Source organism: Poecilia reticulata, chromosome 2 (assembly GCF_904066995.2).
Source record: "Poecilia reticulata chromosome 2, P_reticulata-male-v2, whole genome shotgun sequence".
Taxonomy (NCBI): Eukaryota; Metazoa; Chordata; class Actinopteri; order Cyprinodontiformes; family Poeciliidae; genus Poecilia; species Poecilia reticulata.
This window is the reverse complement of record NC_088831.1, coordinates 15,297,182-15,314,551: the sequence shown is the minus strand read 5'-3', so window position 1 is coordinate 15,314,551 and position 17,370 is coordinate 15,297,182. Positions and strand designations below refer to the sequence as shown.

Genomic DNA, 17,370 nt, shown 5'->3' with positions numbered 1-17,370 from the left:
AACTTAAGTTACCATATTAACTTCATAAGTCATGCCAATTACGCCCGCCCCCCTCCTTTCCCACCTTTCACAAACTGGATCTGAATATTAAATCACCGCTACTCAGCTCATACCCCTCTCTCCCCCCTCCCACTGCTCAACAACTATGTGGGTGGTGGGGTGCTAGAAAGGTGGTTCGCCCAGGGCACCAAACTGGCTAAGACCGCCTCTGCTTACATGAGCTATATTCATATTTCAGCCACGGTGGTGCTAGCGTTCATCAGCCATCAGAAGAGACGTCGATGTTTTATTCAGGCATTGATCGACATCACTCATTGCAGATGGAGGGCAGGAAGTAAATGCAGCCTGTTTACTTGTTGATCCAGCTTCAAAATGTGTTGTGGATACATGTGAACAACACTACTGCTCTGAAAGATGATGGTACTTTTTAAAAGTTTTTTTTGTTGTTGTTGCTCTGTGGCCTTTTTTGAGAGTGATTAGACAGGAAATTAGATAATTACCCCTGAGCAAAAACAACACCACCCTCACTCAGTAAAAACACATTAATCAAGATAAAACTTTTGAAATATTAAGTTTAAATTGTAATTTTTCTTGAGATTTACGTCAAGCCTCTGCTGGTGAGCATATGGATGCTGTCCTGGAATCGGTAGCAGTAGTGATGTAAATATATTTTTTGGTTTTAGCACCTTTAGTCGTTTTCTAATATTGTAATTCAATAATGATTTAGTGAACCTGGGATTTAGTTCAAGTCAAATTCTTGCTGTTATTCTTCCTCAGCCACTTTCTCAGTGGGTGTTTATGGTGAGTTATCAGCTCATTTTATTCATGGCAACATAAATAAAAACAAACATAGTAAAACAAATTCATGGCAACATAAATAAAAACAAACATAGTAAAACAAAAGTAACTTTTACCATGTCAAAGTAACGTTTTGCAATAAAACAGTTTGAGGAGAATGGGGAACTTAATCTTGTTGCGTGTGTGTGTGTGTGTGTGGGGGGGGGGGGGGACGGGGGTTGGGGCGAGACAGTTCTCCTAAATACTGTCATACCCGTTAACTTCCTTGTCTGACAGCACGTCTATCTGCCTACACGGAGAAAAGCACCATCTTGTTAGCGGTAAGTTTCTTTCACATATTTTTTTGTAAGTGAACCACTTTAGTTGTCTCATGTTTTTCCCCGTCTGTTTCTACATGAAATTGTACGAATGCAGACATTCAAATTCAAATTAGGAAAACAGCGACAAAGACGGAGAGACATACGATGAAACGTTTGGGTTCAAAATAATGCACCAAGCAAGAATAGTCAGGGCTACCGTGTAATTTTATCAAAATTATAGTTTATTGTGTCACAAAAATTCAAAATTCTGCTTTTATTTGGGTTTCAGAATCTCACGACTCTGTGTACGATACACATTCTTACGATGTGTGTCGGAAGAGTTTCATATGAAAGTGACAAAGTTGGGATGGTATGAACGTTCAGTCTTTCAAAAAGGAAAGTTTTTGATCTTAAAACTACATTGCAGAGTTTTCTGAAAACCGAGTGATCTAGAGCTTAAAAGTTATTTAGGCACTTTTAAGTCTAAATTTGGGGCTTAAAAAAACCCACATTTGAAAAGGTCTAAAACATCCTTCAATTTATTGGAATATTGGATTTTAATCCAAAATTGTATTAATTGTCATGAGGACACCAGTGACTTTGTGGACACGTTGACATGCAAAACGTTTCCAGTATTTGCATCGGTACATCCAACTATGTGCAAGCATACAGAAAATGGAGCATTTTTGTGGGCGAACCATCACTGCTGCCATCAATGTTTATTGTTAATATTAAGCTTACTTATATTTGCTTGTCATAAGCAATTTATGTTACTTTATGGCCACATCTAGTTGTTTACCAAAATAAATGTTGGAAAGTTGTGTAATGACTGAAACAAAAGCGTTTTTCAGAAGATGTTACGCACATCTTGCTAATAAGATGTGCGTAAACGTAGACGGCTAAATCAGAAAGAGGAAGTACACCAGTGAGCTGACGCTATTGTCAGCTTTTTCCTTTTATGGTGTAAACTTAAGTTGATCTCTCTGAATTTATTGTACGTCAATTTCACACAGAACTCTGATGCCATGAACCATCTGATTTTATATTGTAACTTTAAAAATTCTGAAAAAATGGAGTTTGCATGTTCTCCCTGTGCATTCTCTCTGGGTACTCCCAGACATGGATGCTTGTCATAGTATAATGTTTTAGTGTAATCATGGGGTTAGTTATCTTTTGTATGTTTTGTGTCATCAGAGTATGGACTGGTGTGTGCTTTCACTTCTGCTCCTTATGCTGGGCAAACATGGTAAGTTGGAATAATTTGAAAAACATAATTGCATGAATAAGATTTATGGTATGTCTTTCTGTGAGAGCAACAAGTTAATTTAAAAAAAGAAAGGTCTCCATCTGAACCATATGTTACTTGGTTTTGTTTTTAGTAAGGCAGGAAGCCTATAACAAAGATGCCTTCTAATATAAACAGAAAATTATACTGATAAAAATATTTTCCATTCTACAGGCATTACCCACATTTTACTAATATACTAAATAAACGTAGAAGACTGGAACAAAACATTACAAACTCTTGAAACATTTTGGTACCACACCATGTTACGTTTCTTGCATGTACTCTGTGGTTTGTTTGAAGGGCTGTGTCAGCAAGAGGAAGTTTGCTCAAAGTCATCGATCACGTCGTGTAAGGACTGCATCACATCTGGGCCGTTCTGTTCATGGTGTAAGCAGCTGGTGAGAAACACTTGTTGTTTCAGCAGTTTAATGAAAGTGGCTGGATGGATTAACACTGCTTATATGCATTTATGGATCTTTATATTTACTGTAATGCAGTCGGTCAGCAGTACTGTGTTAATAAACTGTGTTTATAATATAAAGGTCAATAGACTCTTCATAACTGTTGCAATAACATATCAATGAGTTCCTGGCATATTTACCTTTAAGTGTCACTCAAAAAGTTTACATGTTAGTCAATGAGACACTGGTGTGTCAACATGCCAGTTAAAGGCTTAAATTGTATTTATCCCAGTGCACAGTTCTTTTTCTAGATGTAATATAATTGATATTAGCAGCCCTAAACACAAATCCCAGTAACAGCTACCACTGCAAGGTTTTAAATTGTCTCATTTCCGACAAAGATATTTAGTTTGTTCACACCATGTTTCCGTGTCATAACACTTCACTCGTCACCACATATATGGTAATCTGCAAACATCATTTGAGCAGCACTGGTAACAGGAAGTGAGGTGTTTTTCTGATCAATGTTCCACTTTTAAATATATCACCATTGAATTGAGTCATATGACCGATAAGTTGATGTTGAACAATCTAAACTCTATTTTTGATTGCCCTTTCACCGCCACCTCTGCATCACCAAACAGGAAGTTTGTGCAACTCTGAGTTAAGGCCCTATTACACCCAACCTTTTTTCCTGTTTCACAATAGACTTTGGTTTAATGCAACTGATTAGTTTCCCAGGCTCACAGCTACACTATGCACAAAAAAGGCCAGTATGGTAACATTCAAAGCTCTCAACTGTATATCCAGGCAGAACACAACCAAGGTGGGAGGACCAAAGCTTCTTGCAGTTTAATTTTTAAATATATTTTCTTTTTTGAACATGTAGAAGGTTGTCATCAGTGTTATTTTATTGAAGACATACTTCCATTAGTAACTTTAAGTAGCTATGCAGCTGGTTTCATATGATTTTAAACTAACCCTAACACACTAAAAAAGCTAAAAACATTCCTCCTCCTTCTGGTTTAAATAATTTACAGACTACAGTCTCCAAATTGTGTGGAAGTTTCAGCTATCGAATCGACTAAGAAAACAATACACCTTAGCTAAACATTTTAAATTCATTTTCATGTTGTTGAGCAGAACATGTATTTGCTTCATTCACATAACAGGACACTACGTGAAGGAAGATCCTTTGCTGTCCAACACAACCAATTCTTATTGTTTTTTTCTGTGCTACAGTTTTGAAACCAGAGGCTTAAAGCCCCATCCATACAAGAATATTTTCTTTTAAAATTGAAAAGTTTTAACTGTTTGTGCAAGCACATAGAAATGGTGTTTGTTTTTTTTTACCCAAAGTGAAAAAAAACACTTGTGGTCAAATGGTGATATTCACCATTTGCAGAGAATATCAGCTGCTAATGATTCCCGTACTGATGTTTGCTCTTCAGTTTGAAAGACAACTTCTGATGTTTTGTCGTTTGGCTTTCATATAGAATTTTACCAAAGCTGGAGAACAGGAAGCAGTCCGCTGTGACACTCGAGCAAAGCTGATGGCAAGAGGCTGCATGAGAGAAGAGATTATTTCTCCTCAAAACACCCAGGAGATTAAGCAACAAGACCCTTTATCCCAATCGTTTGACAATACAGAACCTGTCCAAATGACTCCACAAAAAATCAACCTGAAACTGCGACCTGGTGAGTGCAGTCAGTTGTTACTGTCCATATCACTGAATACATATATTCTAACATATGTAGAAAAGGTTTTAAATGTAATAAATGCTTATTACATTTAGGAGTAAATGTTATCCTTTGGAAAACTCATCTTTTATTTTATAGATTGCACTAACTGTCACTGTATTCCACTTATTGGTAATGGGTCCATGCATACAGAAGATTGCACCATAGCAGGAGCTTCTCAATGATGACTGTCAGGTTTCTTTCTCTAACTGAATTCTTTACGAGCATTGAAATGTAACTAATTTTATCCTGTCTTTGTTCACAGGGCTTCCACACAAATTCAATGTGTCCTTTAAGAGGGCTGAAGGTTACCCTGTGGATCTTTACTACTTGATGGATCTCTCCTACTCCATGAAGGACGATCTGGCTAATGTAAAAAGACTGGGAGGAAATCTTTTTGATGCTTTGAATAAAATTACTAAACATGCTAATATAGGTAATACATTCTTAAAGCATTTCTTATCAAATGCACAAAACATGTCTCAAATTGTTTCTCAATACTAGTAAACAAAGTCACAAACCAAAAAGCCGAGATTCAAAAGTCTAATTCAGTTCTTCTGCTGAATTTAGTCTTTTGGAATGAGCAGCTGATGCTCAACCCATTTGGAAAACAATCAAATGTGAGACTTGTGCGTACAAAGATCTATAACAGAGATCAACAGGACTTTATCTAAATGACTTCACTTTTTTTTAACTATAGCTAAAGTTCTTTTCTACAGTTTTCAACAAGTTTGGCTGACAAAGTTCTCATCTCAGTGCATTTATTTGACTCTATACTTTTACTGGACTTCTTTATTTACATCTGTGTAATTACAGGATTTGGGGCCTTTGTTGATAAAACCGTCCTTCCTTACACCAACACCAACAAGGAGAAACTTGCGAAACCATGTGATGAAAGTGAGACTCAATGTCAGGCTGCCTTTGGCTACAGACATGTGCTCAGTATGACACCGAGTCGGGACTCGTTCACACAGAAGGTGGCACAGCAGTACATCTCTGGGAACTTGGACTCTCCTGAAGGAAGCCTTGATGCCATGATGCAGGCTGCTGTTTGCGGGGTAAGGACTCAGCCAAAGACGACACAGTCATGTACAATCTGTTAATAAGTGAAGCTGCGTAAGAAAAATTGTTAAGGTTTGTTTCCATGTAAGTGAAAATACTCCAGATGTAATGTTACTGCAGAGCCACTGTGGTAGAAGTTCCATATGATTTAAACCAGCAGGTTTATGGTTTTATTCACAAACCAGTGTATGTTGAGAGAAACAATTCTTGCCCATAATTTGGGCAGTTGAACCCTCACTCCTCTGGTGTCTCAACAACAAGGAGGCAGACGCACTGAGACTCCGTTCAGTCGTTTTTAGACCGACGGCAGCCAGACTAATTTATTTTTATAAATTGTTTTTGTTAGGGCCCTCCAATAGTATTTGTTACTGTTTGTGCCCCTCCAAATAAGAAAAATAACTAAACAATTGATCAAAAAATTCAAAAAAGGGCATTTGGGGCATTTCTGACAAATGCCATTACACTAACTGATGGCACCGTTTGTTTCACTCATCTTCGGTGCAAGTTTATTATTAGTTGTACTGACTCTCATTGCACATTTTCCAATGAGGATGGAAGTTTATGGTTGTAAGACATTTCCCCCTTTCTGACACACTTCACAGGATAAAATAGGCTGGAGGAATAGCAGCACTCGGTTAATTGTACTCGCCACGGATGCTGGATTCCACATGGCTGGGGACGGAAAACTAGCTGGCATTCTCGAACCCAATGATGAACTGTGCCACATGACAGGCAACCTGTATGAAAAAAGTAATGACATGGTATGTATGAATTGTGTTTTATTTCTGACAAAGAGAAATTAAGCAGTGAATTCAAGGATGAACAATTTTGTCTTGTTGTGTTAAGTAGCTCCTGACGTGACCCAAGACAGTAATTGGATAAATGACAAAAACTAAATACTTGAATACTTGCTGACATTTCCCTCCTTTTTAAAGGTTCCCTTTCTTCACAAAGACACTACTTCTTTATTATTACATTTAATTCTAATTAACAAATTCTTCAATTCTGTGCAGGACTACCCGTCTGTTGGACAATTAGCTACGCAGCTGGAAAAAAACAATATTCAGCCAATATTCGCTGTAACAGAAAACGTGAAGAATGTTTACATGGTAATGCTGACCATTTCTTTTAATGCCAAAAATTTTAATATAACAGAAAAAAATGTCAACTTAATCTAAAATCTGTTTGTTCCATTCTTTCTTTAGGAACTCACTAAAATGATTCCAAAGTCAGTGGTGGGAGTCTTATCATCAGATTCAAATAATGTTGTTCAGCTAATTGAAAGTGCCTACAATGTAAGTCTGTTTGTTATCTAGTACTTTTCTATCCATACTTCAGAGTCTTAGGGCGCATTCAGACCAACCCAGGATTAGAGTTCTGATTCAGACTCTAATCCGTCAAACAGGAGCGTCGTTAGCGTTAGCAACTAACAGGCGATGTCCAAACCAGTAATGTATATCAATGAAGAAATCCTGAAACCTCTAACATCTGACACCGCTCCGTTTTGTTTACTTTTTGTGAAGAAGGAATTTGCGCTGATCTTCTTCAGAGATTTTGTGTTCGATTCCTTCAGTAGTTCTTGGTGCAGCGCCCCCACAGGCTACGGGGGGAACAGGCTTTTCAGTTGGTTTTAGTCACAGTGAATGCAAACTAGATTTCTGAAAATGTAACAAATGTTGCAATTTTAGCCCCAATTAAACCGAGTCTACCGGACTATCCGGTCTGAATGCACCTTTAAAGTTGAGAGCAGAAATAAGCGTCCCTCGCACCTTGGCACTGCTCCAGCCTTGTGGAGACCATGGGAGCTCCATCATTGCCAACCTGTTTCCATCCTGCTGCCATCTTGTTTCCATCCTGTTGCCAACCTGAACACTCATGCTGTTCAAATGCGCATTTGGGTAATCTTGAAAATATTCAAGTCTGTAAACTTATACCGGAAACCAACCTTCCAACCAGGAGTTATTGTCCCTTCCTGTTTTGTGACAACTGATTATTGAGGACTTCTAAACAAGTCATGTGTGGTTATCAACAGGTAGTGGATACAGTTTCAATCTTGTATCATACACAGGGAGAAGCTGGAGGACTCAATAAATAATTTTAATTTACTGCCTGATGACCCACAAAAAATCTGGTGATGCATCATGGAGATATAAGTCTTGCAATAACCTATGGGGTGCTCTGAGACAAATTCCAATATAATCCAATTGGACTCTTCAGAGGTTAACCAAGGTCATTCAGATTCCGTTTAGTGCAAATCGGATGATGCATGTTTGACTTAGAGTCAACCGTATGCAAACAGCAAGGGATTGAAATTCACCATAGCACCACACCCACTTGTTCTAGTCACAAGTCCATCTTGAGAGAAGCATTCAGCATCATGTTGTTCTATGTCATCAAACAGGTTTAAATCTATATGAATCAAAAAACACATGCAGAACCTAACAACATGACTTCCTATTTAAGGTCATTTCTGTGCCTCGAAGAGGGTGCTATGATGATGTCAGCATTTGACCACATATAATGTGTGGACACCTGAGAAAGATCGTTCATACAAAGTTTTGTGTATTTCAGCCTTTGTATGTGGAAATTAGAGTTTAGAAATTTTTATGAGAAAGCCAACTTTGAAGCCTGGTCCTGCCCATTTACCATGAATGAAAATTCAAGCTTTTGATAACTTTCAATCCCCTATTAAGGGCATATTTGCCAAGTATGGGGCAGATACTTGCCGAAATCCCTCTGAGGAATTTGTTAAATTTCGACATGCATTAAAAGTGAAAAACTCTCAAAAATTACCATTTGACTCAAAATGGTCAACTCCATTGATCATTTCATACTCTTTAGCGTATACTGTTGAAATATATTTTTCTTGTTTTAGTGGGTTCTACCAATGTACCACATTTCAGCTTTCTGTGATTTACCAGTTGGCCTGTCTCACATTAGGAGGTGCTGTACAGCAGCTTGGTCACACCCATTAAATTCAATACAATTAAGATATTTTAATATCTAAAAATGTTGGGTACAGTTTGGAAAATTTGTAAGCTTCCAAAGTGATTTTGTTTTGTCTGAGAATCTTAATAAACATTTTAATTCCCTAGGCCTTCACAGTGCTTTTGCTACTTGAAACTAATAATTGTTTGCTGGTTTTGCAAAAAATGTACAAATATGAATAATCTGTATATTGTTGCAGAACTTGACATCTAAAGTCACAGTGACTCATGACATTCTTCCTGACAAAGTAAGAGTTGAGTACTTGGCACTGTGTGAACACCGAATAAATGACAGCCCCAGTAAAGGCGTCTGCGATCAAGTGCAAGCAGAACAAGAGGTCAGTGTTTTGAGATGCTTTTATTCTGTCATAATCCAGTGAAAATTAACCTTTTCAGATCTTTGAACCTGGTTTATCACATCAGAAAAAGATGTGATAACTTCTTAAACGTTTATCTACAATCACAGATTTGACATTTTTTACAGCTGTTGACACAGATTCAATGATTAACTGCTGTAGATTTTGTTACCCAATAAAACTTTTGCTTTTAGCTATCTTAGCCCTTTATGTTATACAAGTGTATAAAATATGTTATGGAACTGTAGTCATTTTCCAACCTTTCCAACCTGCTAATACTCAAGTATTTTCTTTTGCAGCCCTCACTACATCTAACAAAACTGATTATTTGCTCTCTTGTTTGTGTCATATATAGAACTCTGTTACTTTGTGTTACTGTTACTTTGCTGCTGTCACTGTGGTTACAGCTCAAGCGCTGTGTGTCCGGTTCTGGGTGTAAACCGTTAGAGCTGCTATCTGTTAGTGTGTATGTTTTCCAACCGTCAATAAAGCTGAGTTATAAAAGACTAAACTAAAGCTTGTTTTAGTGTGTATGTAAATATACATAAGTGTGTTGCTAAGTTTTGTGGGAACACTAAAAAAATGTATGTTAGTGTACAGGAACCAAGCACTTCTCTGATTTCTGGGTCCATTCCGGCTTTAGCTCAGAGATGCTGCACAAAGTAATCACAGACTGATATAAGTGCTGTTAGTGCACTTGCTGTTGTTGTAAAACACTCTTCTCTTACTCTTGGAACGAAAGGGACACAGTGGTAATGTTAGGCATTAAGTGGGCTGGAGCTCTAAGATTCTTTGGTACAGTGGCATTTTAACTAATACACATTTGAACTGGAGACGTGCCATAGGAAGGAGCACTTTAGACAGCTTGTTAGCTCTGATAGATCCACCGTAAAGTTTCAGTAGGTTTGTGATTTTTATATTTTTACACATCTGATCCTTTGCTCTCTTTACAGATATCTTTTGAGGTTACTGTGACTGTGGACAAATGTATAGAGGAAAAGTCCTTCACCATCAGCCCACTGGGAATTAAAGACAAACTGACGGTAACCATTTCTACCAACTGTGAGTGCCAATGTAATGACCCCACAGGCAACAATCATCTTCACTGTAACAGTACAGGAAGCATCACCTGTGGTATTTGCAAGTAAGTTATCTTCCTCAAAGTCCCTGTTTTAATATTTTAGTCACATATTGATGTTTAATGGAAAAATGTGTTTTCAGTAAAACATAAGTATTTATTCAGTATTGCCATAGGAGTGAGACATGTAGTGGGAGGCCCAGATCGTAAGTTACCCCTGACCCCAGGCATTTGAGACCTCTGCTGATTGTTGTAAAGGCTCGTTCACAAGGCACAATTTTGTAATAGTTGGCCGATTTTCAAAATCTGAGAAGCCACACACCAGTCGATTAAAAATCTTCAGTATAGTAGGTTCGATCGTACCATGAGTGGTGTCCAGCCACACGGCAGGAGCAACATACCAAACTCCAAACCAATTTTTATCCACAAACATTCGAATTCCAGATAGAAAATCCCATGAAACCCACCATCCCATACATGAATTTAAAGCAAACAATTTCAGCATTTCCTTTTTTTCTGTTCATCTTTGCCACAGGGAAAGTACCATCATAGAACCTCGCTTCAGTATTGTCGCAATTTGGGCAAATATGAATGGATCAGTTTGTAAAGATTTTGATAAAAATGAGTACCTTAACTAACTTTTTTCTCATACAGTATCAATTATTATTTTGACAACCCTATTACCTGCTGATAGTTGGTTTTCAGTGGTCATGTGTAGTCGTCTAAGTAGTTAGTACATTGCATCCTGATTTTCTATCGGACTGGCGAGGTGAGCCTCAGCCCCTCACCTTCAACAGGTTTACATGGGCATGCAAAATGGATGAATATAATGTATGGAATAAATATTTTTATGAAATAGGTAAAAACAAAGCCAACTGTAATTAATCCTAATTTTGATCAGTTTGTTGTGTTATTTTTAATATTTCGTTTTGCAGATGCAACCAAGGTTTTGTGGGTCAGTTCTGCAACTGTGCTGTTGGGAATAAAGATGAAGCCTCTCTTCGAGCAGCTTGTCGGAGGCAGAATGGGACAGAGTGTGAGGGTCGAGGAGATTGTGTGTGTGGCAGATGCCAGTGCCACACTACAGAGCAAGGAAGCTCTTACCATGGACCCTACTGCGAGTGTGATGATGAACACTGTGAGAAGTATGAGAACAAGCTGTGTGCAGGTAAAGTATTTTTAACAGTTTTTTTTTTAAGTAGATAATATATTTTTCATCAAAGTATTTCTCAATCAAAGACTTACAGATGGATGTGAAACCTTTTTATATACAAAACAAATTCAAAGTGGAAGTCATAAAGGTCATTTATAAACCAAAGAAAACATTTACAGCAAACACTTGGCTAAACCTCAAAAATAGCTATATTTGCAGTTTGGTCTTGTAAGTATTACTACTAAGTATTTTTAGACCTCAACATCCATTAAAACATTCAGGAAACTCATAACCTTGGTGATTAAAAATCTATTATGTCTGGTCTGAAAACTCAAACTAAACAGCTCCCTTAGCAAATTCCTCTTTGCATGCTCCAAACATACAGAATCTTGTGGAATTGCTTAGGAAGGCAAATAGTCAGGCTACATTAAGGCTAACTTAAATATCATTTTATCAAAGTTTTCTCACCATAAATTTCCTCTCACTGGATGATCAAGGCCCCAAGGGTGGATGAGATTCGTCCGGAGTTCTTTAAGGCTCTGGAGGTTGTTGGGTTGTGTTGGTTGACACAACTCCCCAATATTGCAGTCTGCCAATTTCTGGTACCCCTATTCAGAAAGAGGGGTGGGACACAGAGTGTGCTCTAACTCAAAGTAGGACCACTGTGTCCATTGTGGCTTTGGAAGGCCCAGAATGAGCTGGACTGGGAGGTGCCAAAGTCCAATCCTCCTCTCCTGAGGATCCATTATCCTGCAGCTGTTTTAAAATGCCTCTGCAGAGCTGAATGACTGATGCTGAAGGTGGAATTCAGCCATTTGACTTTGGTGAGTCATCTAGAACTTGAGGGATGGTAACTTTCGAGTACTGGACGTGGACACTCCTAAGCTAGAGTGTGTGACTGGGGAGAGGGATGTCAAGGGTTTTCTCCTTCCTGTGCACTTGATCTAAAATAAACAAAAGTACATGGATGAGCATACTGTTGATTAAATTAATTTTTAAAATGAATACTGAAACTAGGGTGCAAGACAATGGATGGATGGATGGATGGAATACTGAAACTATTACTTTTAATGTAATACATTTAAAGTAATAGTTTAAGACCCCTTAATCTCCACCGCTTGAAAATGCAATGGAAAAAATAGCACATGGGGTTCCACTGCATGTTAAGGGGTTAAACAGTAAATCACATCTACATAAATATGAGGAAAGATATTAAATACATGAGGAAGAATTAAGAAATTTAAGAAGCCTCAAATGAAGGAGGTCATTATTAATGATGGAAAATTAAAGTGGAAAAAATATGACAACCTTTTTAATTCTCATTGCTTTTAGGACATGGTAAATGCAACTGTGGAAAGTGCCAATGCGAAACAGGTTACCAAGGCAGTGCTTGTCAGTGCAAGATTTCTGAGGATGGCTGTCGTACACCAGACGACTCTGTTTGCTATGGCAGAGGGAAATGCATATGTAACCAATGTGTATGCATAGATGGATATCAGGGTCCACACTGCAAGGAATGCAGTGGCTGTCCTTCTGTATGCCTGACGAAACTGTAAGAACATTAAAGTTACTACTTTAAGCTACTTTCAGAATGTTAATGGTTCCTATGAAAATTATATGCCTTATCTTATTTATCTGTTGTATTTTAAACTTTTCTATTTATGTTATTCTCAGGAGTTGCATTAGCTGCCTTTCCTTGAGTAATTCGAAAGAGAATTGCAACAATGTTTGCAACAATACCATTTCAAAATATGAGAAGGTTGAAAAATTCAACTTGCAGACCAAAGAATGCCACCAGAAGGACAGTGAGGGATGCTGGATCAAATTCAAGCTGGAGCAGTTAACTGGAGAGGATTATTACAATGCTGAAATTCTGACAAAGAGAGGTATGTCACTGATTGTCAGTTGTTGTTTTTTTTACCTGTTTGAATAATAAACTGCATTGTTAAACAGGGGTGGCCTGGGAGTCCAACCTCTCTCATTGAAAGGTACCCCCTTTGTCATAAATGCTGTTTTAACCTAAACAATGTAATATTATCTGGAAGTAATCTGGCTAATGGCTCAAAGCTTCGTGCTGACGTCTAAGCGTCAAATAAATGCAAATCAGTTTGATTAAAATAACAATACTAATGCCTGTGTGTCGAGAACTATAGGGAAAAAAGATCCGTCATAGCACCCTCAGTGCTTAGCTCCCCCTTAGCACCTACAGAAAAATATTCTGGAATCGCCACTGGCTTCATGGACTTCCGCATGGCTTCCAGGCGATTCTGGTCCACCATCCGGCATCTCAGGATGGGGAAGCAGTACAACATCAACACTGTTTATAGTGAGGATGGTGTGTGGCTGACCTCGTCTTGGGATGTTGTGGGCTGGTGGGCGGAAGACCTCCTCAATCCCAATCTCCAATCTCTGGTTCTGAGGTCGCTAAGGGGGTTAAAGAGCTCTTCAATGGCAAGGCCCCGGGGAGGATTAGATTTGCCCAGAGTTCCTTGAGGCTCTGGCGACTCTGCAATATTGCATCGACATTGGCGGAAGTCCCCCTGGATTGACAGACTGGGTGGGATGGGTCACACTCTTAAGTCCTGGAGAAGAGAATCCATTTTTTGAACTTCAGATTCAGGAAGAGCAGTGTGGTTTTCGTCCTGGTTGTGGAACTCCCACAACCAGGACGGGAGTTCGCCCAAAACAATATACATGTGTTTGGTGGACTTGGAGAAGGCATTGGACCGTATCTCTTAGGGAATACTGTGGAGGTGGACCATGTTGTCTTGGATATTTTATGAACTGTACATCAGTAATAGCTTGATTCTAATCTTACAGAATGCCCTGAACCACCCAACGTCATAGCTATCATAGGAGGTTCCCTTGCAGCTGTGGCTGTAATTGGGATTCTGTTGCTGATGCTGGTCAAGTTACTGATCCACATGAAGGACGTGAAGGAGTTCAAGAAATTTGAGAATGAAAAGAAGAAATCCAAGTGGGCAAATGTAAGTTGGTTTTATAATTAATATTCCATCTATCTGTCTGTCTGCCTGCCTGCATATGTGTGTGTGTAACGTTTTTCTAACTGGACCAATCTTTTCAGTAACGCGTAATCTAATGCATTACTATTTCAAATCCAGTAATCAGATTAAAGTTACTTATCCAGATCATTGTGCGTTACCATTTTCTTTTGTAATTTCATTTGATTTCCTCTGTGCGTCTTGGGGAGTAGCCGCCGTTTCTATGCAACAGCAGCAGCTGAACACGTCACGGCAGAAATGTTAACAATGGAGGGAGGAGAGAGATGCACATTTTGTTGCTGGAAAAACAGGAACTATTTTGAGTTTCTGTCATCAAGTCCAATTATTATAAGCAACTTTTTATAACAGTAACCCTGTTATAACATTTATGTCAGATCATGATTTCTTGGTTAATGTCAAGTTGTCATAACAAAGACATTTTGAATAATGTCAACTTTGCATTAAAAGTGTCATAATTTACCGAATGACACTTTATGACAACAGTCATAAATATTCATGAAGGCTTATTGATGTTTATGACGGTGTCATGTCAGTCTTATTCACAACCCGTCAAATAAAGTGTTACCAGTTATTTTATCATTATATATTATTTTTCCACGCTGACCACTCGTCACTGCGAAGTACATTGGTCAACATAACTGGATGAGATCCAACAGTAAATTTTGATGATCCTTCACATCGTCTGTCTGAACTAATAAAGATTATGACTGCAATCAATTTAGCCCACGATTACATTCTTTAATCTAGTTCAGTTCTTATCCATAAAATGTGCCATTTTCACAAGGCTGAAACACATAGCATGAAGAAATGCAACTAATGGTAAACTTTCTTTATTTCCAGGCTGACAATCCGCTGTTCCAGAATCCCACCACTACCGTGGCCAACCCTCTGTTTACTGGAGAGTGAAGACCCTCTGCTTCATATTGACATTTATTCAAAGCTTTGCTTGAAACATATAATGCTTTCAGTGCTTTCATTTATTTGATTTATGTGATTTTATGATTATGTTGTATTAAAATCTACTTAACTTTGTAAAATATGTATGTTTGAGGATGGAGTACAGTTGGTTTGAGGAGCTCATATAAACCTTGCTAATATTATAACATCTATTAGTTTAAAATGAAATTTTCTGCCGTTTCTGGAGACTTTTACAGTTTATCAACTGTAACAACAGTTTGGAGAATTGTACCATTTATTTTCATGAAACTGCAAAGTCTTAGTACAAATAAACTCATCAGAATATGACCACTTGCCTTGAACTGAGTCGATCTCTCTTTTGTCATAATTATTAAGACAAATAAAAAACTTCAAGGATTTTTCTTTTGTTTTAATTGGTGAAAACTGAAAAATTAGTAACAAAAACATTTATATTTTGGTCATGTTTCTCATTGTGTCCCTGATAATGTTTTTGATCATTGATTTAGCTTTTGATATAATGCTTTACACTTCTGTTAAAATCTCAACTTTTGTGAATATTCTTTGCTCCATAGTCAAAAAAACAATAAGTCAGAAATGACCACAAATAAAAGGAAGATTAGCTGCACCCATTATGACACACCATGTGGAGTTTGTAGCAGGTAATGACAAAATACAGTGCCCTCTTTGCCATTGTGCCCTTTACATTGCCATTACAACTCAAACATGATCAACATAATTTGGCGTTTTTAATAGTGACTATTTACACACACACACAAAAACTTAACAAAGGGAAAACTGATTTTTACAAAATACTGACAGGTAAAAGAAAAACATCTAACATAAATTAGCTGATTGCATAAATCTTCACCCCCTTAACTCAAAGTAGAAAGAATGGAGATAACCTGAGTGCTTTAAGTGGGTCTCAGCTGGTCGTACATAAAGACACTGGGTCTGGAAGGTCCGCTTACTGGTTAATCTGTAAACGGACCAGATTAACCAGTACGAAGACAAAAGAACACTCCAGGCAATTGATAGAAAATGTTACAGAAAAGTGTAAGTTTAGGGGATAGAAACAAAAACACCAAGCTGAACATCCTCTGGAGCTCAAAAGGAAGGAATCTGGTCCATGCATCAGGTTGTGTCCTCATAATCTGAGTGACTGAAGAAAGTTACCAGGCTACCATGGCTGTGCTGAAGGAGCTCCAAGTTTCAGCAGTTGAAATAGCACTATACATCACCACAAACACACCATTCCTACTATGAAGCACAGTGGTAGAAGCATCATACTGTGAGGATGTCTCTAAGTAGCAGGTCCTGGAGGGCAAAGGAGCCGAATGTTACCGGAGAAAAAAAATCCAACTAAACACACATTCAATCCTTTCAACAGCTAGCTGATACTTCTGATTTATAAAAATCGAATGAGTCATGTGTTCAGTATTGAAACATGCAACATGTTTCACCTGAGTTTTTCTTTCAAGCTAAGGCAACTAATTTGAGATTAGCACTCTGGTTCTGGGACCAGAGATTATATTTGGGCAATCAGTTTGTGGCCAGAGTTTGCTGGTCTTGGACCAGCCCATCTAGTCTTGGTGTCTGAAAAGTTGGTCGGCAGTACAAGGCTCCACAGGGAACTGTGCCATTCCTCATCACTCTCTGCAGTGCAAACTTCTCCATCAACTCCCCATGATGTTTGATAACTCTGCCGTAATACCACTCAGAGTACAGAGAGTACTCAGCCAGCTGAACTACCTCCTCAACAACAGAGGAAAACCAGGAAGGAAAAGGTCTGAACAGATTCTACCTGCTGAGGAGGCTGAAGTTTCTAAGAGTGCAGTGGACGCTCCTGAAGACTTTCTTTGGCTCTGTGGTGGCATCAGCCATCTTCTAAGGCACAGGAGTCAAACCCCAGACCTGGAGGGCCACTGCCCTGCAACTTTTAGATGGGTCTCTGCTGAACCACACCTGAATAGAATCATTTGGTCATTAGCTGAATAATTAGGTCGTTAGCAGGGCTCTACACAAGGGGAGGTAATTAAGCCATTTCATGATTCCAGTGTTTTGCTTTTAGTTTTTTTTAGCCTGCATTGTTCCCAAAGTTCAACATAAAATTATATCCTCATGAAAAGCACTTTTATGTGCAGTTGCTGAATTGTGCCAACTTGAAAAATGTCTATAAAATATCAGTGCATAAATGATTGATCAAGTCAGCTTGTTTGGAAAACATTTTATTTCTTTGTGGGGGAAGAAAAATCAGTTTTTCATATTTT

General features: G+C 38.3%; 1 protein-coding gene across 1 annotated transcript; it reads left to right on the top strand.

Moving 5' to 3' along the window:
- Positions 1 to 1,020: 1,020 nt before the first annotated feature.
- Positions 1,021 to 15,438, top strand: itgb2 (integrin, beta 2). Its single transcript, XM_008438701.3, has 16 exons — positions 1,021 to 1,118; positions 2,292 to 2,343; positions 2,686 to 2,783; positions 4,283 to 4,484; positions 4,792 to 4,962; positions 5,343 to 5,584; positions 6,191 to 6,349; positions 6,602 to 6,697; positions 6,794 to 6,883; positions 8,776 to 8,913; positions 9,885 to 10,075; positions 10,945 to 11,177; positions 12,495 to 12,714; positions 12,837 to 13,048; positions 13,983 to 14,149; positions 15,026 to 15,438. The coding sequence occupies exons 2-16, from the start codon at positions 2,295 to 2,297 to the stop codon at positions 15,089 to 15,091; spliced, it is 2,334 nt and encodes a 777-aa protein (XP_008436923.1). The 5' UTR covers positions 1,021 to 1,118; positions 2,292 to 2,294; the 3' UTR covers positions 15,092 to 15,438.
- Positions 15,439 to 17,370: the final 1,932 nt, after the last annotated feature.

What these genes read in the sequence shown, in the direction of transcription:
- itgb2 (XM_008438701.3), top strand. Translation starts at nt 2,295, where the DNA reads ATGGACTGGTGTGTGCTTTCACTTCTGCTCCTTATGCTGGGCAAACAT. An exon ending in TCTGTATGCCTGACGAAACT is followed by an intron (nt 12,715 to 12,836) that starts GTAAGAACATTA and finishes TGTTATTCTCAG; the next exon opens with GAGTTGCATTAGCTGCCTTT. An exon ending in AGAAATCCAAGTGGGCAAAT is followed by an intron (nt 14,150 to 15,025) that starts GTAAGTTGGTTT and finishes CTTTATTTCCAG; the next exon opens with GCTGACAATCCGCTGTTCCA.